A 19,136-nucleotide genomic window follows, 5' to 3' on the forward strand; every position below is an offset into this window, starting at 1 on the left:
TTTGTTGCCAATTCTGTTGCCTTTCCCTTTTCCAAATCCAATTCTTACACTATATCCACACTAACCTTTGAGGTCCTGTAGTTTCAGACCTTATAATTTTCCCTGGTTAATTGCAAGGGATAGGTTAATAAGTCGTCCACCTTCCCTCCTTTATCTTTTCCACTTACCTCCATCTGACATATACAGCCAGTTTACCGTCTGTCTTATCTAATGTTAGTTCTATGATAGCAAGGACTTAGTTTTGGTAACTAATGTATACCCAGGGGTTGGTATGCAAAAAGGTGCTCCATCAGTACTTCTTGAATGACTGAATGGACGAGGTAGGTGAGGCATGGACCATACAGGTTTCTAGGAGTTAAGAAATGAAGACTATCATAAAGCGAACTGGGGACTGAAGAAAATAACATGATCAGATCTGGATGTAAGAAAGAATGTTCTAACTTCAGGAAAGAGTAAAAGGAGCCAAAGAGACAAGGAGCAGTTAAGAGGAAGTGATTATATAATACTAGAAAAAGGCAACAGTAACTTAGACCTAGGGAACAAGCAGTCTGAATAGGAAGAAATGAATACATTTGAGAGGATACTCAGAATCAACAGACCCTTCATAATTGATAGAAGTGGAAGGAAAGATGTAAGGAAAAGGGTGCACACAGGTCTCTTCCTTGGGTGACTCGATGGATGGTGCCATTTATTGAACTAGGGCACCCAGAGAGGCAGGTTTGGTGGGGAATGTTTACAAGCTGAGATTGAGAGGCTTGTGGAATATCCAAATGCGAAGAAATTCAGAAAGTTGGATAAACGGAGCTCAGGAGAGATTTGGGTTGGCAGCAAATTTGGGAAACATCAACAGGTATTATTAGATGAACTTATGAAACTGCCATTTTTATAGGTCAAAAATGGTGAAACATTGGCAAACTTTCATATTGTCCAACCCAACGGGCAGAAGTTTAAGTCTTGAGAGATGATCACCGGGGACTGTGTGGTTACTGAGTAGAAGTCTTATGACAAAACCACTTGAACACTATGATTTAAGAGAGAAGCAGAATACATGGAAGAATGGGAAGGAATGATAGAAGTAGAAGGGAAATCAAAAAGTTTCAATGTCATCTTCTAACTATGGTACCTAGCACTTAGCAAGCTCCTTGACTTACAATGGAGTTATCCCTATAAGCCCATCATGAGTTGAAAATGTGTCAAAAATGCATTTAATACACCTAACCTAACAAACATCACAGCTTCGCCTAGCATACCTTAAACATGCTCAGAATACATTATCCAAAAAACAATGGCAACACAGTTCACTGTATCTTGTTTATCCTTGTGATCCAGTGTCTGACTAGGAGTTGTGGCTTGCTGCCACTGCTCAGCATCTTAAAAGAGTATTGTACCTCCATATCACTAGCCTGGGAAATGATCAAAATTCAAAAATTGAACTACGATTTCTATTGAATACATATTGCTTTTGTACCATCGTAAAGTTGAAAAATCACATCAGGGGGCACTACCCTCAGAATATAATGGTACTGAATTGGTAAGGCAATGGCTCTGACCACCAGGAACTAGTAACATTTGCAATCCTTCCTGCATAAGACTTAAGATGATCATAGGTGCCACCAGTAGACCTAAGGCTCAAACAGAGTAAGAAGGAAGAGAAAGGAAAAAATAAAGAGAGAAGGGAGAAAAATTAAATACAATCAGAAAAATAAAGAAGAACCTATGGAAAAGGGGTAGAGCCAATACTCTCAGATGGTCTTCAGTATTTCCAAGGTCAACTTATTTCTCTCGGGACTGCAGATGAGTATCCTAGCCCACTTATCTCACAGACTTATTTATTTATTTATTTAATTTTATTGATTTCAGAGAGAGGAAGGAAGAGGGAGGGAAAGGTAGAAACATCAATGATGAGAGTCACCGATTGGCTGCCTCCTGCATGACCCCTACTGGGTGGGGATCGAGCCCACAACCCAGGCATGTACCCTGACTGGGAATAAAACTGTGATGGCTTGGTTCAGAGGTCAATGCTCAACCACTGAGCCACACCCACCAGGCTCATAGACTTCTTGTGAAAAGTAAATTAAATCATTCATGCAAAAGTGCTTGGTCAAGATTAACTTGACCTACACAAATGTGAAAAATAATTGTTATTAAAAGCTCCCTATTCATTTTGTTTAGCTTTAGACTGCTCTGCCTAAAGATTTTGGGGAAAAAGACTATATATGAATTTAATTATTCCGCACATTTTTACAATGCCTTAGCGTTCACAAGCACTTTAAACCCTCTATCTTAGTCACTCAAGGACAGGGTTAGTATTTTCCACCATTTACAGAGACCCTCATATCAGGTTGGACCATATGAAATTGCCTCATTATAGGTAAAAAGTAGTCTAAAATTGAAAATTTCACATGGTTCAACCTAATACAGTTCTAATAAAGCTGTTCATAGTTACAAGCAATATAGCTCGCTGAGTTTGGAACTGAAGTCCTGATTCCTCATCAGTCTAGGCGTCTGCCATTACTAAAAGGGGATTCTGGAAGCACAGTTTTAAAATGGCATGTATCAATGTCTTACTCGTAAAGCAAGGAGTCAAAAGGCTAGATCTCTCAGGCCAGACAGACATTGCTGTTTAAAAACCACACTGGCCTGTTATGCAGGAATCGGTATTTAACAAATGTGACTCTTCTCCAGGTCCTCACCATACCATCCCTGAGGGTTACGGGATGGTAAAGAACACATTAAGGTACACCTACCATATGAAAAAAATGCATCCCATAATTATTTCATTTGCTCCTCACAATAGCCGTATACGGTACACATGACTGTCAGCTTACACATGAGCTGTCAGAGGATGAGACAAGTTAAATGTCTGGCCCAAGGTCACACTGCGAGTAACAGGACGGGCCAGCAATGCAGGAGAACCCAGAGCTGTCCAACTCAAGTCCTACCCTGTTCCTAAAAGCCAAGCTGCCTCTCTGGAAGTTTTTCACAACTATCCCCAGGTGGAAGAGGAAACCTGTGGCCAGAAGGAATGAAACGACACGCCCAAGGTCAAACGGCTTGCAAATAATGGAAAAGGACCCCTGAGCTCAGGTCCCGTCCCGGGGCCGCGCTGGTTCTAGTTATTGTCACGCGGGTGCAAAGGGCAGATTATGGCGAGATTCTGAGGTGGAGGCAATGGAAGAAGGGATCCAATTGCAACGTGTTAGGCGAAATCGGCGCCCCCACAGCATCCTGGTAAAAAGTGAACGAGCCGCCCCACACTAGCCCCGGAAACCCCGCCGCTGGGCTCAGGAGCAGCCGGCTGGCGGGATGGGCGCGGCCCTTCTCCGGCTTCCAGGACACCCGTTCCCAAAGGATGTTCTTCCGCTTCCCTGTCCCTTGACACACCCGCAGCCTTTTAAGGGGACTCTCCGTGCACCCGCGCCCCCCCGCGTCCCTGCAAGACCCGGTCTTTCCGCCTCACCCTGGCTGTACCGCAGCTGCCACCACGTCCCCTTCGATATCCACATCCGCCTCTTCCGCCGCCATGATAGGGCCTGACCCCATCCGTCCTCCCGCGAGATCCCGCGAGAGGTGGCAGCCTGGGGGCGGGGCCTGCGCGTCACGGGGCGGGGTTGAAGCCTCGGGCAGCCCCTCGCGAGCCCCGGCTTTCAGAGCGAGGAGGTGAGCGGCCCGGGCGCTGGGCTTTAACGACCTTGGGCGGTGGTTGGGACTTGGGTTTTGAAGAGATTATGCTTTTGGACAAATTCTTTGGCCCCTCACGTGCCTCATTTGTAAAATGAAGATAATAGTAAATATTTTTCTCAAGTGCTAAAAAGGCCAAGCCAGACTCGCTTTGAACTGTGAAGGCAGCTAGTGAAGGACCCTTCCCTGCTGGTGTCTCTTTTCGTTTGTTCTTTCTTTTCCTTTCCTTTTTTTTTCTTGCCTCGTCTTGTCTTTTTTCTTTTCGTCCTCCCTACCCCCCTTCTTTCCTTCCTTAATTTTATTTAGAGAAAGATCATTCAGCACTTGTGTGAAGTGCTGAACAACTTGTATCTTAAAATTCAAAAACCATTTAAGAGTATAACATGATTGCCTATTTTATTTTGTAGAGGTCTTTACAATGAATTAAACAGTAACCTGGGTGAGGTGGGGAGGACTGGTATCAGGTGCACTTCACAGGTGGGACGCTGAGGCTGGGAAAGCTGAAGCCACTCTCGGAGGAGACACAGCCGGTCGCAGAAAAAGCTGGGATCAGAATCCAGGGTGGGTGTGTTTTTTGACTCTTTTATGGAGTGTTCGCCTTCTACAAATTACGTTGTTAGGAACTGTGAAAGATAAACACCATTTCTCTCAAAGAATTTATGTCCTCTCAAGAAATGAGACATTGGCCTTGTGTATTCTTCTATTTTAGCATTTCTCACTCACATTACTGTAACTGTCTGTTCACTTGTCTGCCTCCACCTCAGGACTGAATTACTTAAGGACAAAGGCTGTACCTGCTAGTCTTTACACTACTAAGATTCAGCATGGTGCCTGGCACATAGTAGGTACTCAATAAATATTAAACTGATAAACGAATCAATTAATGGAATGAATACACTTCCCATACTATTCTCAGTTTGTTCCATCGCACTTTTGTCTGTGCTCAGGGCATAAGATTAGCTATGAATATGATGGCAGAAGGTGGGGAGAGATTTGTAACAAGGGAGATCCAGCGCTCAGAAACGGAACGTTGTTCCATCCTTAGGCTACCCCGGGGGTGCTGTTTCTGTTGTTAAAGGGCTTATCCAATGGCCAGTCCCAATGGTAACTGAAATGCCTGGCACAGAGTAGGTATTCTAAAATGTTTGTTGAATTTAGTTTAAAGCAAGGTTAAAAAGATGTACATGGCCATATAGTCAAAAGAAAATATAGACTAGAGATGCCTTTCATGGATCTTTATGTAACAGGCTGAGATGGGAACCCTGGCAGTACTGTATGGATACACACGATATCAGATACCTTCTAGATCATAACACAAAATACTATGTAAACAATTACTCTTGCAACACTACACTGGAGGCTTCCTGGCCCAGTGCCAGGCATCTGTAGAACTAAAATATATGTGGAAGGAAGGAAAGGCCTGCATAAATTCAAATATGCCCCAAGGCCTTTAGAGTAGTCTGAAGCCTCCCTATTCATACCCAACATGATGCTACTGGTTAGCTGGCTTTATGTGAAACAGGTTCATAAGCTTCTAGGCTCAACCCCACCTGCCAGGATAGGACTATAACCTCACAGTCAGATGAACTGATCTATTTAAAATTTCCTCTTCTAGAGTTCTGCAACTCTGCAACTTGTTTAAAGACTTGTTTTCTCGCCAAGCAGTTTGGAAACAGAATGAAGAATTCAGAATTCATATTTCACAATTACTTGTACTCCTACTGCACTCAGTACCGAGGAAATGACATTGAACAAGACAAACTCAATCTCTGCCCTCATAAAGTCTATCAAACATGCAATTCCAAGATGATATAATAATTTCTGTGATAGAGGAGTTACAGGTTGTTGTGGGATCACAAAAGAGGGGCACTTATCCCAGAATGAACCTTCTTCTGTACCACATTTTTGAGGATGATATTGATCAGTCAAAATCTGAGAGCAATACTCTAGACTCCGGGTGATACAAAATAGAAAATCCTGTTCTCTAAATTGGAGAGAGAACCAGTGGAAAAACATTGGAAGGAATAGTGCAGTGCTTGGTATTCACAAAGAGCCAGGAATAGTGCCTATTCCCACTGGCCAGATTGGAAAAACCTGATGATTCATGGGGCATTGGGTAGATAACTCAGAAGGGTATTGCCTAAGTAGCTGAGAATAATTAGCTCTAGGTGGAACACTGCTGTGGTACTGCCTGACAAATCTTAAAGACAAGATCTGAAAGGATAAAACTGTTTGCAGCTTAACTTAACTGTATCTCTGCTTTTCCCTCACTCCCCATAAAGCTCAAGAATATTTATAGGAATACAGAAATATCCAGCACCAAACAAGACAAAGTTCACATCCAATTTGTTTGACATCCAATTCCTAGGCATGCAAAGAAGTAGGAAAATATGACTTATGATAAGGAAAATAAATCAATCGAAAGCCACCCAGTACTGACACATATGTTAAAATTAACACACTAAAATAGTTATTATAACTGTATTCTATGTATTTGAAAAGTTAAGTAGAGACATGGAAAATATAAAAAGAGTGAAACTGAATTTCTACAATGCCTGTAATGAAAAATACACTGGGTTGGATTAATGGGAAATTAGACATCGCAGAAGAAAGGATTTGTGAACTTAAACACATAAAAGAACTGTCCAAAAAAAAAACAAAAACAAAACCCATACAGAGAAATTTAAAATTTAAGAAATAAAAAAATCAGTGAGCTCTAGGACAATAAGTTTCTTAATACATGCTCAAATGGAGTTCTGAAAAGTGGGGAGTAGGGATCAGGAAAAATATTTGAAGAAATAGTGATTGAAGAATTTTCCAAACTTCGAGGCAAACTAGAAACTTATACGTCCAAGAAGCTCAAGGAACCTCAGACAGAAGAAACATAAAGAAAACAGCACTAAGGCCCATTATAATTGCTCAAAAATGGTGATAAGAGGGAAACTCTCCAAAGAAGAAAGGCATGTTAGCTACAGAGAGAAAAGATAAGAATGACAAGGAACTTCTTGTTGGAAACAACCAAAGCAAGAAGATGTTAAATCAACATTTTTAAATGGCTAAAAGGAAAAAAAAAATCAGTCAAGTTAGAGAATTGTACACCTAGTAAAAATATCTTTCAAAAATGAAGCCCAAATTATGTCTTTTTAAGATACAAAATCTGAAGGAACTCGTCACCAATCTATTTTTACTGTGAGAAATGTCAAAGGACACCCTTCAGGCACAGGGAACTATCAGATGGGAATCTGGATCTGCACAAAAGAAGAACAAGCACATGGAATGGTAACTACATGGTAAAAATGTAAGATTTTTTTCTTAGCATTTAAATCTCTCTAAATAAGAACTTACTGTTTAAAGAAAAATATCTGAGCTTTATAACATGTGTAGAAGTTAAATGTGTGACAACAGTAATGTAAAGTCCAGAAGTGGAGAAATGCAAGTATATGACTGTCAGATTATTATACATACATGAAGTAGTACTTGAATGTTATCACTGTGATATATTTAAAGATGTATAATATAAACCCTAAGGTAATCATTAAAATAACAAAACAAAGTTTGAACGTTAACAATGAAAATGTATTCATATATTATATGTACTATTTTTTTAAAAAGTAATAACAGAGGGGTTGCTAATTTACTAAAGGATATAGAACAAGAAATTGATGGAGCAGGAATTCAAACCAAAGCCAGCTTCAAAGCTTCTATTGTTTTTCCCCACACCAGACTGTCCTCTAGTTTATATATGTATCAAATATGAATGTTTTCAGTTCTTGAGGCTACAGATAATTGACCCTCAAGGGTTGTAAATAAAGAACACCGAACTATCTTTAGAGTGAAGTGGTGAATTCACCTCATCAGAGCAGAGATATCCAAGGAAACTTAAAGAAATGGAATGACACTTAGGCGTGAGTGAATTCATACATCTAAATTCACAGTAGTAAATGCTACTTTCCAACCGATGTCCAGGAAGAAGGAAGTCGGAGTATTACAGGTTTCTAGTTCTAGTGGGGATAGAGAAAGATTCTAATATTTTCCATCCCATTAGCCAGACCACCCACACCATGGTAAGGTGAGTGCCAGGAGAGGAGGCACTTTGTCTTTTTCATTTTTTTTATTCCTGTGGCCCAGAACAGTGCTGGCTGTGTAGCATGCACCCAACAAACATTTGTTGAATTAATGGTAGCAAAAGGCCATGACTAATAGCATGAAGCTGGTACATTAGAAACACATAACACTCCTTGTTCTAATTCCACACTCAGAAAGCAACCTTCAGATTTTGTGAATTATATTCCCACAGAAACAAGAGAATGGATTGATCACACTGATGTGAGTTTCATAGACATGTGACAATCACAATTTTCAATGCAAGGAACAATTTGACAGGCCGGTGGCCACATCAGTCTTGCAAACCTCTCGGGTAGTGTGAGTCAACTTGTTGGGGTGTGACCACGCCACACATTGAGAAGACAAGCCAGTTTATAGACTTTTCAGTGTGCTCCAGGCAGCCTTCTACTTGTCCCAAGCAGTCTTCCCACTGTCATATATGCTCACATCACTTTTGCCTAATTTTGTACAAAATGACCAAATTTAACTGAGTTTTGCTATAATTTCATTTCAGGTGACCATACTTTCCCCATCAAAAGGAACTTTTATATTTATTCTGAAACCTTCCTTTAAAATTTAATTATGTATTTAGAAATATATAATCTGTGTTAATTTATTATGGTGCTTTTCTTTCCTGTAAACTGGATGATTGTCAGAGTAATTTTAGATGGAAAGGGAGGAAGATGTGTTACAGACTGAGAGGGTGGACCTGTCATAGCCCAGATAGTGTGTAAGGCAGGATCTCTTTTGGATCAATCTATATTTACTACAAGAAATGTTAAAGAATATTCTTCAGGAGGAAGAAAATTATATCAAATGGAAATCTGGATTTGCCTAAAAAGAAGGAAGAGCACAGGGAATACCTCCCAGGAATCCTGCAGGGTAAATATTATTACCCCCATTTTAGAGGTGAGAAAACCAAGATTCAAAGAGTTACAATCACAGAGCTGAGTACCAGACCTGGGATTCCATGCCAAATCTTTCTCACTCCATATTTAGTCTGTTATATTCTCATATTACAACAGAAAGAATAGGGTATTTATCAATACTGTGTGAACTGCTATTTTCTCATTTGGTTGAAGAATAAATCACAATCACAGTAAATCACAGAAAAAAATAATTTCCTCATTTCTTTGAGGTGCTCAAGTCTAGAAATGAGTAGAAAGTGTAGTTTGAAGGTTGGAAATTTGTCTTGGTTTTAAAAATTTCTGTTTCCCCATGAACACACTTTATTTCCTTTGTTGACTCTGAAACAGAACTAGCAGGAGGTGCCATACCTGTAAATCCTCACGAAGGTTGTTAGAGGAACACTGAGTCAATAAAGCATCTGTCTCATATTTCAACTACATTGTGCTTAAATCCATTGGAGAGGCAGCTTATTCATTTTGTTTTTCCCCACTTCTGGTGGTGAAAAAAATTACTGCATTTTTATTGAAAAAGCAAAGTATAATTGCAATATTAATCCATAAAAAGCTGGCATGTTAGCATTCATGCTAATTAGCTCAGATTTGCAAAATGCTTTGAAAGCAGGAAGTGTCATACAACTGCTCACTAATGTTATTACTCTGTTATGATCCAAACTGTCAGCTAAATGATTGCCAGGGATTCAGAAGAGCTCCCATTTTAAAAATAAAATGGCCAGTGATCAGAGAGGAAAACTACTTTATCTACATAGAGGTGAGATAATAGATGAATGCAGACGTAGACTTATAGGCTACACTTGGCAGGCACTGGATATGGCTTGAATTGTTCCAGGAAAGCAAGCTGCATTTTATTTTATTTTCCCTCCCCAATTCCCTGAAATCACATAAGGTAGCTACTGAAAAAGCTGTTCTCAATATGTTATAAGGAAAGTCTGCCAATATACTTTTTACATTTTAATTACAGTAATGCTACATCCATCTGACAGTATTCGGAAGGGGAAGAAAAGATGCCAACATTAATGAGCTCCTACTGTGTGCCAGGCATTTTACATATATTATTTCTTTACAGCCCTTTGAGGTAAGGAATTGTTATTTCCACTTACAGATGTAGTAACCAAGGTCCAGAATACTTAAACAATTTAGCCGAGGAAATGTAGCTTGTCATCTTTTCATGACATCATGCTTTCTTAGGTTGGGCACTAATAGCATCATTCAGAATTGCATCTTTTCTCAGCAACCCCGGTGGAAGAATTGTGCCACTTTCTCAATAGCTATGGGAGGATGGGTGTGGTTGGGCAGGGTTGGGTCACATGCCACCCCGGAAGCCATGTGGACTCAGATCTACCAGGACTACATGGCATAGGGAGGAGTGGTGGCCCCCAAGCAAAATCAGTGCTCTGTTTCCGGAGAGGAGAGATGGGTGCTGGGCAGGCGAGCAGCAGATGCTGTTGCAGGGCCCTCTGCTCCCTCGGGCCTTCAGTGCACTCTGTTAGCCGCTGCAGGCTCATGCTGGAATGGCACTGGGGAAAGTCACTCAACCCCCTGGCACTCCCGCTTCTTCATTTGTAAAATGACCTAAGAAATAATCTTTTCCAAAAGTAAAATTCTTTGATTGTGCTCGTATTCATCGCACAGACATTTATCGAACATTGTTACGGGCAAAAGAGGGGTGTAGAGTGTTGGAATCTCATGGGCTTTTAAATGGCTGGTGAGTTAAGTATAAACCACAGAGAAAATATCCCCTCTGCCTGGAATCCATACCTCATCTCCCATTCTCCGCCCATCCACATTCTCAGGGGTACTCTGCCTCTCTCCCTCCCTCCCTTCCTTCCTCCCCTCCTCCCTCCCCTCCTCCCTGCCTCCCTGCCTCCCTCCCTGCCTGCCTCCCTGCCTCCTTCCCTTCTGAAAGGGCTGGCTCTGATTTAGCTCTAACTTACCATTGCCATTTTGGAACTCTGGCTCCAAGTTGCCAGATCTAATTTTTCTTTTAAGAGAAGCCAGAAGTCAAGATTTAATTTGTGAAAACCAATTCAGTTTTTAAAAACACACTATTGAACCCAAACAAACAGGTGAGCTCCATCTGACCTACAGTTTGTGACTGCTGCCCTAAACCCTTCTCTCAAGCCACACGGAATGCTTCAGTCTTCTTATTTTTCACACGTCTTTCTATCCCACTAAAACACTTCTTAAGGGGAGGGAACATGCTTCTGTTCTTTATTCCACAGCATCCCACGCAATGCCCGCTACACAGTAAGCACTTAATAATTGTTGAAACAATGAACAAATCAACTGGAAAGTATAAGTCCAAAATATTTTTAAAAACAGAAAATATACTTTATAATTACAATCAATAGGTATTTTAAGTGAATATATATGTATATGTATATATGAGTCTTAAAAAGCAATTGAATTATGATTTTTTAAAAAATTTTATTTTTTTTCACTTTTTATTTTTATTTATTTATTTTAAATATATCTTTATTGATTTCAGAGAGAGGAAAGGAGAGGGAGAGAGAGAGATAGAAACGTCAATGATGAGCGAGTCACTGATCGAGCCCGCAACCTGGGCATGTGCCCTGACCGGGAATCGAACCCTGATCACCTGGATCCCAGGTCAACGCTCAACCACTGAGCCACGCCCGGCCGGGCTATTTTTTTCACTTTTTAAATTTATCTTTATTGTTGAGAGTATTACAGGTATACCATTTTCCCCTGCAACTGACCCCCTCCGCTTCACTCCCACCCCCTCCCCAGGCCTTCACCCTGTTATTGACTGTGTCCATGGGTTATGCATATATGCATATAACTTCTTTGGTTAATCTCTTCCCATCATCCACCCCCAGTTCCCTCTTTCCTCTGAAATATGATCATCTGTTGCATGTGTCAATGTCTCTGGATCTATTTAGTTCATCAGATTCTTTTGTTCATTAGCTTCTTCTTAAAGAACACCCTTCAACATTTCCTGTAGTGCTGGCCTGGTGGTGATGAACTCCTTTAGCTTTTTCTTTTCTGTGAAGCTCTTATCTGACTTTCAATTCTAAATGATAGCTTTGCTGGGTAGAGCAATCTTGGTTGTAGTTCCATGTTTTTCATTACTTTGAATATTTCTTGCCACTCCCTTCTGGCCTGCAAGGTTTCCTTTGAGAAATCAGCTGACAGTCATATGGGTGCTCCCTTGTAGGTAACTAATTGCTTTTCTCTTGCTGCTTTTAAGATTCTCTCTTTGTCTTTAACCTTTGGCATTTTAATTATGATGTGTCTTACTGTGGGCCTCTTTGGATTCCTCTTGTTTGGGACCCTCTGTGCTTCCTGGACTTGAAAGTCGATTTCTTTCCCCAGGTAGGGGAATTTTTCTGTAATTATTTTTTCAAATAGGTTTTCAATTCCTTGGTCTCTTTCTGTCTCTTCTGGCACCCCAATAATACGAATGTTGGGCCTCTTGAAGTTGTCCCAGAGGCTCCTTATACTATCTTCATATTTCTGGATTCTTTTTTCTTTTTGCTCTTCTGGTTGGGTGTTTTTTGTTTCCTCATGTTCCAAATTGCTGATTTGATTCTCAGAGTCCTCTACTCTGCTGTTGATTCCCTGTAAATTATTCTTCATTTCAGTTCCTGTAGCCTTCATTTCAAATTGGTACTTTATTATGTTATTGATTTTCTCAGTTATTTCCCTAACCATCTGCTTAAACAAAATTCTGAACTCTGTATCTGTTAGCTTACTTGGATCTATTTCATTTAGTTCCAGTTCTAGAGATTTCTTCTGTTCTTTTCTTTGTGACATGTTTCTTTGCCTCCGCATTTTGGCTGCTTCCAGGAGTTTGTTTCTATGTATTAGGTAGAGCTGCTATGTCTCCTGGAATTTGTAGAGTGGCTTTGTGTAGTAGGTGTCCTATAGGGTCCAGTGGCTCAGTCTCCCCAGTCACCTGAGCTGGGCCTTCTAGGTGCTCCCCTGTGTGGGCTGTGTGCACTGTCCTGTTGTAGTTGAGCCTTGGTTGCTGTTGGCGTCCCTGGGAGGAACTGACCCCCAGGCCAATCAGCTGAGGACCAGCTGCAACTACAGCCAAAGAGCTGCTGTGCTAGAGACACCCCTATGGAGCAGGATTTACTTCAATGGAGCTTTGGTTCACCAAGTGTGCCCCTTGAGTGTGTCACTTGTGGCTGTGGTTGGGTTGTAATCCAGTGTGTTTGAGTCTGACCACCAAGTGCACTGTCTCTGGGGCCTCCCAGGAGGTACAAAGTCAGCCTGTGCCAGTGCCTTGCCCAGGGCCACCCAGCATGAGCTACACAGCAAACCATAGTTGGCTGTTCCTTGTGCTGGGCTTGGAGGTGTCCAGGAGAGGCCAAGCTATGAGCCAATGCAGGCTGCCGCTAGTGCCAGGCCTGGGGCCGCTTATCAAACTGTGCGGGGCCCGCTGCTGCTTATTTGAGAGATTTTAGGAAAGTCCTAAGCATGAGGCTCAAGAGGCTACTTGCACAGAAAAGCCCCTGGAAATGGCCTGGATGAGCTGCAGGTGGGGACGGGCGGGCGGGGCCTCCGGGAATCACGGGGCGGGGCCAAAGGTGGGAGTCAGGTGCTGGCGATTCAAACATGGCGCCTGCCTGCCGGCTGTGTGCGGGGAGGACTCGCCACAGGAGCCATGGCCTCCGCCAGCCCGTCTGCCTGGGAGGAAGCCGCCCCTCCACCCCTTGCCCGGATCTCAGGCAGGTTACTTCCTCCCCGAGTGTCCCAGGTCCTTTCAGGCTGCTGCCCGGCGCTGGGCTCAGAGGGAGCGTCCGAGTGAGTCTGTGCCGGGCCCTTTAGAGGAGCTGCTGGGGCTCCCTCAGCCTCCACGACCCTCAGGGACAGTCCCGCTGGTTTCACAGCCCGGAGTTGTGGGGACGTCTCTTCCTGGCCCTGGAGCCCTGGGCTGGGGACCTGCTGTGGGGCTGGGACCCCTCCCTCCTCCTGGGAAACTCGCCACTGAGATTCCCTTCCGAGTTTCAACCGCGGCACTGGCTGTGGGCCCGCGGTGGCCGCGTCTCTGATTCAGCCCCGATCCGCCCGCGTCTCCGCCCCTCCTCCCGGTCTCGGTGCTTCTTCAGCTCCCTGGCTGTGGGGCTTCTGTGCAGCCGGATCTCAGGAGGCTCTGAGTGATGGTGGTTCTGTGTTTTAGTTGTGATTTTGATGTGGTTGCGGGAGGCGGCGGGCGCAGCTGTTACCTACGCCGCCATCTTGTTTTTCCTCCTGAATTATGATTCTAACCAAAAAAGTGCACAGCTCAATATAGAAAGAAAAATTATAAACCTAAGCAGATTCCCAGAGTCGCTCCCCATTACTGAGGGACAGACATGTGAAGTTCTATGGCCTGCTTATTTACTTAAAGTCTGTGCTTTCAGGGGGAAATAAGAGAAGGCAGAAGGCAAATAACGAAGTTGAGGGGAAAAGTTCATTCTGTACTGATTCTAAAGGACTGTGTAAGATCCTGTGCCGACTCTCATTGCTGTAGCTCACACATGATAGAATACATGTGCACAAAGTCCAGCCCGGGGTCCTTCTCCTCCCTGTCTTGAAGCTCCCTTTCTACATGAAAAGTCAGCTTTAGTGTTATCTTCTTATTAACATCTCCCTGACCATCCACACCCGTCTCCTCCTTCCTGATCTTACAGCCATTGTGCATGCTTGCGGCAGAGTGCCCATCGCTCTGGCCTGCTGTGGCCTGCCTGTGCCCGCACCAGCCTGGACCTCCTGAGGACAGGGATTGTGTCTAAGTAATCCATGCTCGCACTTAGTAGGTGCCCAATCAATGTTTGGAGAATGGGTGAATGACATGTCCTCTACATTGTGAAGCATATTGTTGTCTACTGAGCTTCAAGAGAGTTCAATTCAATAAGTATTCATTGAACACCTACTATGTGCCAGACACTCTTTTGAGGATATGCCAATGAATAAAAAAGATAACATTTCCTACCCTGGTGCAACTCACATCCTAGCAGAAGGGGAGAGAAAAATAAGGAGTAAACATAATAAATTAATTTTATATTTGTTAGAGGTGATTGAGTGCTATGGAAAAACAAAAAAGTATAGCACCCAAGAGTTCAGAGTGGTAGAAGGCTACAGGTTTTAAATAAGGGCTCAGGGTAGGCCTTATTGGAAAGGTGGCATTTGAGTACGGTCTTGCAAAGCTGAGGGCGTTGCCAAACTGATGTCAGGAGAAAGTGTTTAGGTGGCAGAAACAGCCAATGCAAAGGCTCCAGGCAGGAGTGTGCCTGGTGGAGGCCAGCATGGTGAAGGGAAGTGAGCAAAGGAGATAGCAATGGGACAGGAGGCCAGATGGTCACAGGACCACATTTTGTAGAGCTTCAGGTGTCATTGTAAAGACATTAGTTTTTATTCAGAATGTATTGAGGAGTCATTGCAGGGATCGAGTGAAGGTAAAGATAGATTTTAGCAATATGAGTTCACTGAAATTTCCTTAGGATTATATACTGAGTGGTTGATTATATGATATATGTGATGGTTCCTTTTTTGGTCATGTTTCTAAAGGAAAAAATCCTGCCAAATATAACTGATGTTTTTGTTAAAATAATTCCTTTTCCCCAGGATCATGGATGATCCCATCTTTGTCTATGTTGACTTATTTTCAGTTTATCTGACTTATTTCCCCTTTTTTTGCATCATAAGGTCTCATTTAAACAGTCATATCAACTGTTTGAGAAATAGACTGGCTGCCATAACAATTCCCATTAATTAAAAATGTGTGTTTTTACTCCATGGAGGGGTCCTTAGTCTATATGCTGGTTACGGTGTGGCTTCGGTAGCCACTGAGGTGAACAAGGTCTTGTCACCACCAATAAGAAGTTCATACTCAGTATAGAAAAGGATCATTACAAACCAGCAGGACAAATGCCATTAGGCAGCGGTCTGTGCCTGGCACCATGGAGGTCGGATGGGGCAGGGTTAATTCTGTGCATGTTAGGAAAGCCACGTCTTGTGAACTGCCCCTCATCTTCTTAAGCCACCTTTTATTCCAGCTATTGCCATGGCAACCGACGTCACAGAGGTGTAACCTAACAGCACCACACACAGGGTATATGGAGTTTGTGAGGAGAAGAAAATTACTGCCAGGAAGTTGATTGAGAAATACCTATCAGGTATACTAAGTTGAGAATATTGAAAAAAGTGTCCCATCAAAGTTTCATCATAAACATCCACATCGATCTTCATCTCTGGGAAATCATGGCCCATAGACTGGAGCATAACTTTGAACTATGCAATCAAGACAAAATTGACTATTTGGGTGAAAGACCAGATCCTGGGAAACAAAGCTGCTTTTAGTGTGTATATTACTTGCAGTTATGTAAAACAAATTTACAACCATCTTACTGTGACAGAAACAAGAGGATCCTGAAAAATTTCAAGGAAGTAGAAGGAAATGAATTGTGTATTATCCATTATTATTAATTAAAGTTACATAAAATGGCAGGGCATTTTCATTGTTTTATTATTATGAACAAGCAATATTATAAATGTTTTTGTATAATTACTCCTACCTTATTTTTACCAATTATGACTTAAGTTCTTCAGCTACAAATTCTCTTCCAGGGAGGAGTGGTGCTTTTATGTTTGAAAGGGAATTTTGGACCTCCTTATTTTAGCACTGTCTATGTTCTGTCTTATTTATTACTTACCATATTTTATCAAACCTGAACTTCAAATGTAATAGATAGAAAATTATCTTACTGTTTTTATGTGCCATTAAGAAAGAAAAAGTACTGCCAATTACATTTTGACATAGTGTCAACTATAAGACGCATCCTAATTTCTGAGATTTGCAAAAATATGCAGCTTAAAATTGGTGCCTTCAGTTTCATTCCCCCCATATGATTGTGAACTATGGGGTTGGGGAGGAATTTAACTTGTTCGACTTTGATCCTTTCTAATACTGGTATAATTCTTGGTACATGTGTGGTTGATACGTGTTCAACAAATGTTTGTTGAATTAAGCAGAGCAGATCTTTATCTATCTTTACACACTTTGACATAGCTTTTAAAAGCCTATTTCAGAGACTAAAGAGATGGTTGCCAGAGGGGAGAGGGATGGGGAGATGACAGAAAAAGGTGAAGGGGAACATTGTCAGTAATATTGTAATAAGTTTGCATGGTGACAAGTAATTACTAAAATTAGTAGAGTGATCACATTATAAGGTATAAAAATGTTGAAACACTGTATTGTACACCTGAAGCTAATACAATGAATATACTATTGTATACCAACTATACTTAAATAAAATAAAATAAAAGCCTATCTCAGACATAGACCATTTCATTAGATGAGAATTTCACCATCTATCTCAGAACCCTGCATAGTATAATGAAATGGACCTACTACCATTCAGCATCAACAAAAATATCATATTACCATCTTTCTGTTTATACCAACTGGACAACTTTAAGTGTGTGAAGATTTTCCACAGTGTGTTTTATGTATGTTTGTCTCTAGGCCACAGATCATATTCTATCACATTTGTAAGAAAACCTAGGACCTCTTTTAAATCAATCATTGTTTAGGCAAATGTGATAGTAAAAATAATTTTGAAAGCACAACTATTGTGTTAATTATTTACATGTGAGAGTGTGTTTGCAAGGCCACATGCTGCCCTTAACTCTTCTAACCCTTTGAAAGGATTTACTTTGAAAGGAAAGAAAAAAATTGGACATCAAGGAATTATTCATATACATTTTCTGTGGTTTTCATTTAAGACAGGAAGGGATTTTTCAAGGTTTTCCACGCTTTTATTTGATTTAATTTCATGCTCACTGGAGCCCATTTCCATCACAGTCACTGACACCTTGAACTTGCTGGGATTTTCCTCTGTTAAGCAGCCCAGATGATATTCAGTAAGATTCTTGGCCTCTAAGCCCCATGTCTTGGAAACAGACCTCACTGCATTAGTGAAGATTCCAGGGCATTCTTCTTACTGATCCTACTAAGCCTTTGAAAATATACTATGACCACTAAGGTTTTCAGCCTGAGTCTGGTCCTGGCATGAAAGGAGCCGGAGACCTTGGAAGGCTCTGATGCCTGGGGTGCAGTGGTTACACCTCATTAGCTCCGGAGCATGGGCCTCCTTCCCCCCTTGCCTGTGTGGTCTACATCTTCTCATCCTGGCCTGGGGCCTAGACTGCCTGGGCCTTTGGATGGCAACACAGAATCTCTGAGGTGCTTCCCAGGAGAGTAGAGACAGACACACACCCAAATTTTACTCCTGCTGCAGGAATATCTTTATTTATATTTTGTCTGTTCTGGCACATTCTAACTTAAGAGCTTAGGTGGAGTGTGTGAATAGACAAGGGGGTGTTTGCTGTAGTGAACTGCGAAGGGTGGAGTAGAAAATCAACAGGAGGGAATTTTGGCTTTGCATTATGTAGCAGGGTACACGTGAGAGTCCTTGTTTTCATTGAGTCTCATCTGTAGTGGTGAGAGGGGATCCCTACGTCCGATGAAAGAATATGAAACAAAATGCAATAAAGATAATGTAAGTGGAAAGGCCTAGCCCAGTGTCTGGTGTATGGTAGTTACCTAACAAATGTTACTCCCTTGGGCAACAGTTCTTGGCTATGCCATACACACCACATCTGGTTTTGACCATAACATCTGCTATAGGTTTGTGTTCAAAACAGCCTCTCCCTCAGATGGGCACAAGCCCTGTGAAGTGTCGCTAAGAAGGCCACTGGGAACCAGGCCTTTACTGTCCCCCAAGGAGGAGAGAGCTCTGTGACCTCTGGTCATCGTGACCATTTGTTGTCAGTTGCAGTCTGAGATGAATGCCATGGTCTTGCTGCTCACTTTGTATCTGAGATCATGTGACCCTGCCCTCTTCCTCCCACTAAATGAGTAGGGCAGACAGACTCTGAAGCTGCAGTATGATTTAAAAAAAGAAAATCTGAGGTCTAACAATTCCCCTTCAGGCTGTGTAAGCAGGAAGGTTTAAAATCACACAAGAATGATTTAAGAGAAAAAAATGACACTCCTTTCTGTTCCCGGCAAACACAAGCAGCTGACGCTTTGCTGGCCTGATTTTCTTAAAGGCTTTTACTTACAGAAGGATCCATTACCCAGAGAGAATATCTGTGTCAGGAATCTGCACTGGGAAAGGGACCCGCAGCCGCTCTGGAGTTCAGGCGGCTGAGAGCTCAGATGCCTGCCTGGGGTGTGCTCGCCTCCAGAGAGGCCCAGCTTTCCCGGTGCCTTTTCCTTTTCGGCCCAGTCCGTGCTCCACCTGAAGACTCGGAGGTGAAGAAATCAGCTTTGTGTTTGTTTCCTTCCCTTCAGACCATATACCCCAGCGAAAGGGTAGGGCCTCTGCTGATGACCCCTTGTTTTCTCTCTTTCTAAATTTTCCCTGAGCTTTTTCTTGGACCCTTTCTCTACCTTCCCTCCCACCCCCA

At 42.2% G+C, this 19,136-nt stretch overlaps 1 protein-coding gene across 1 annotated transcript in view; it reads right to left on the bottom strand.

Moving 5' to 3' along the window:
• The window catches only part of MYSM1 (Myb like, SWIRM and MPN domains 1), a 34,142-nt gene extending 30,599 nt beyond the window's left edge, over positions 1-3,543 (bottom strand). The window contains exon 1 of the mRNA XM_016212898.2: positions 3,461-3,543. Coding sequence (XP_016068384.2) covers positions 3,461-3,543 — 83 coding nt within the window. The remainder of the gene's footprint in view (positions 1-3,460) is intronic.
• Between the last annotated feature and the right edge of the window lie 15,593 nt (positions 3,544-19,136).

Source organism: Miniopterus natalensis, chromosome 9 (genome assembly GCF_054644295.1).
Source record: "Miniopterus natalensis isolate mMinNat1 chromosome 9, mMinNat1.hap1, whole genome shotgun sequence".
NCBI classification, from domain to species: Eukaryota; Metazoa; Chordata; class Mammalia; order Chiroptera; family Miniopteridae; genus Miniopterus; species Miniopterus natalensis.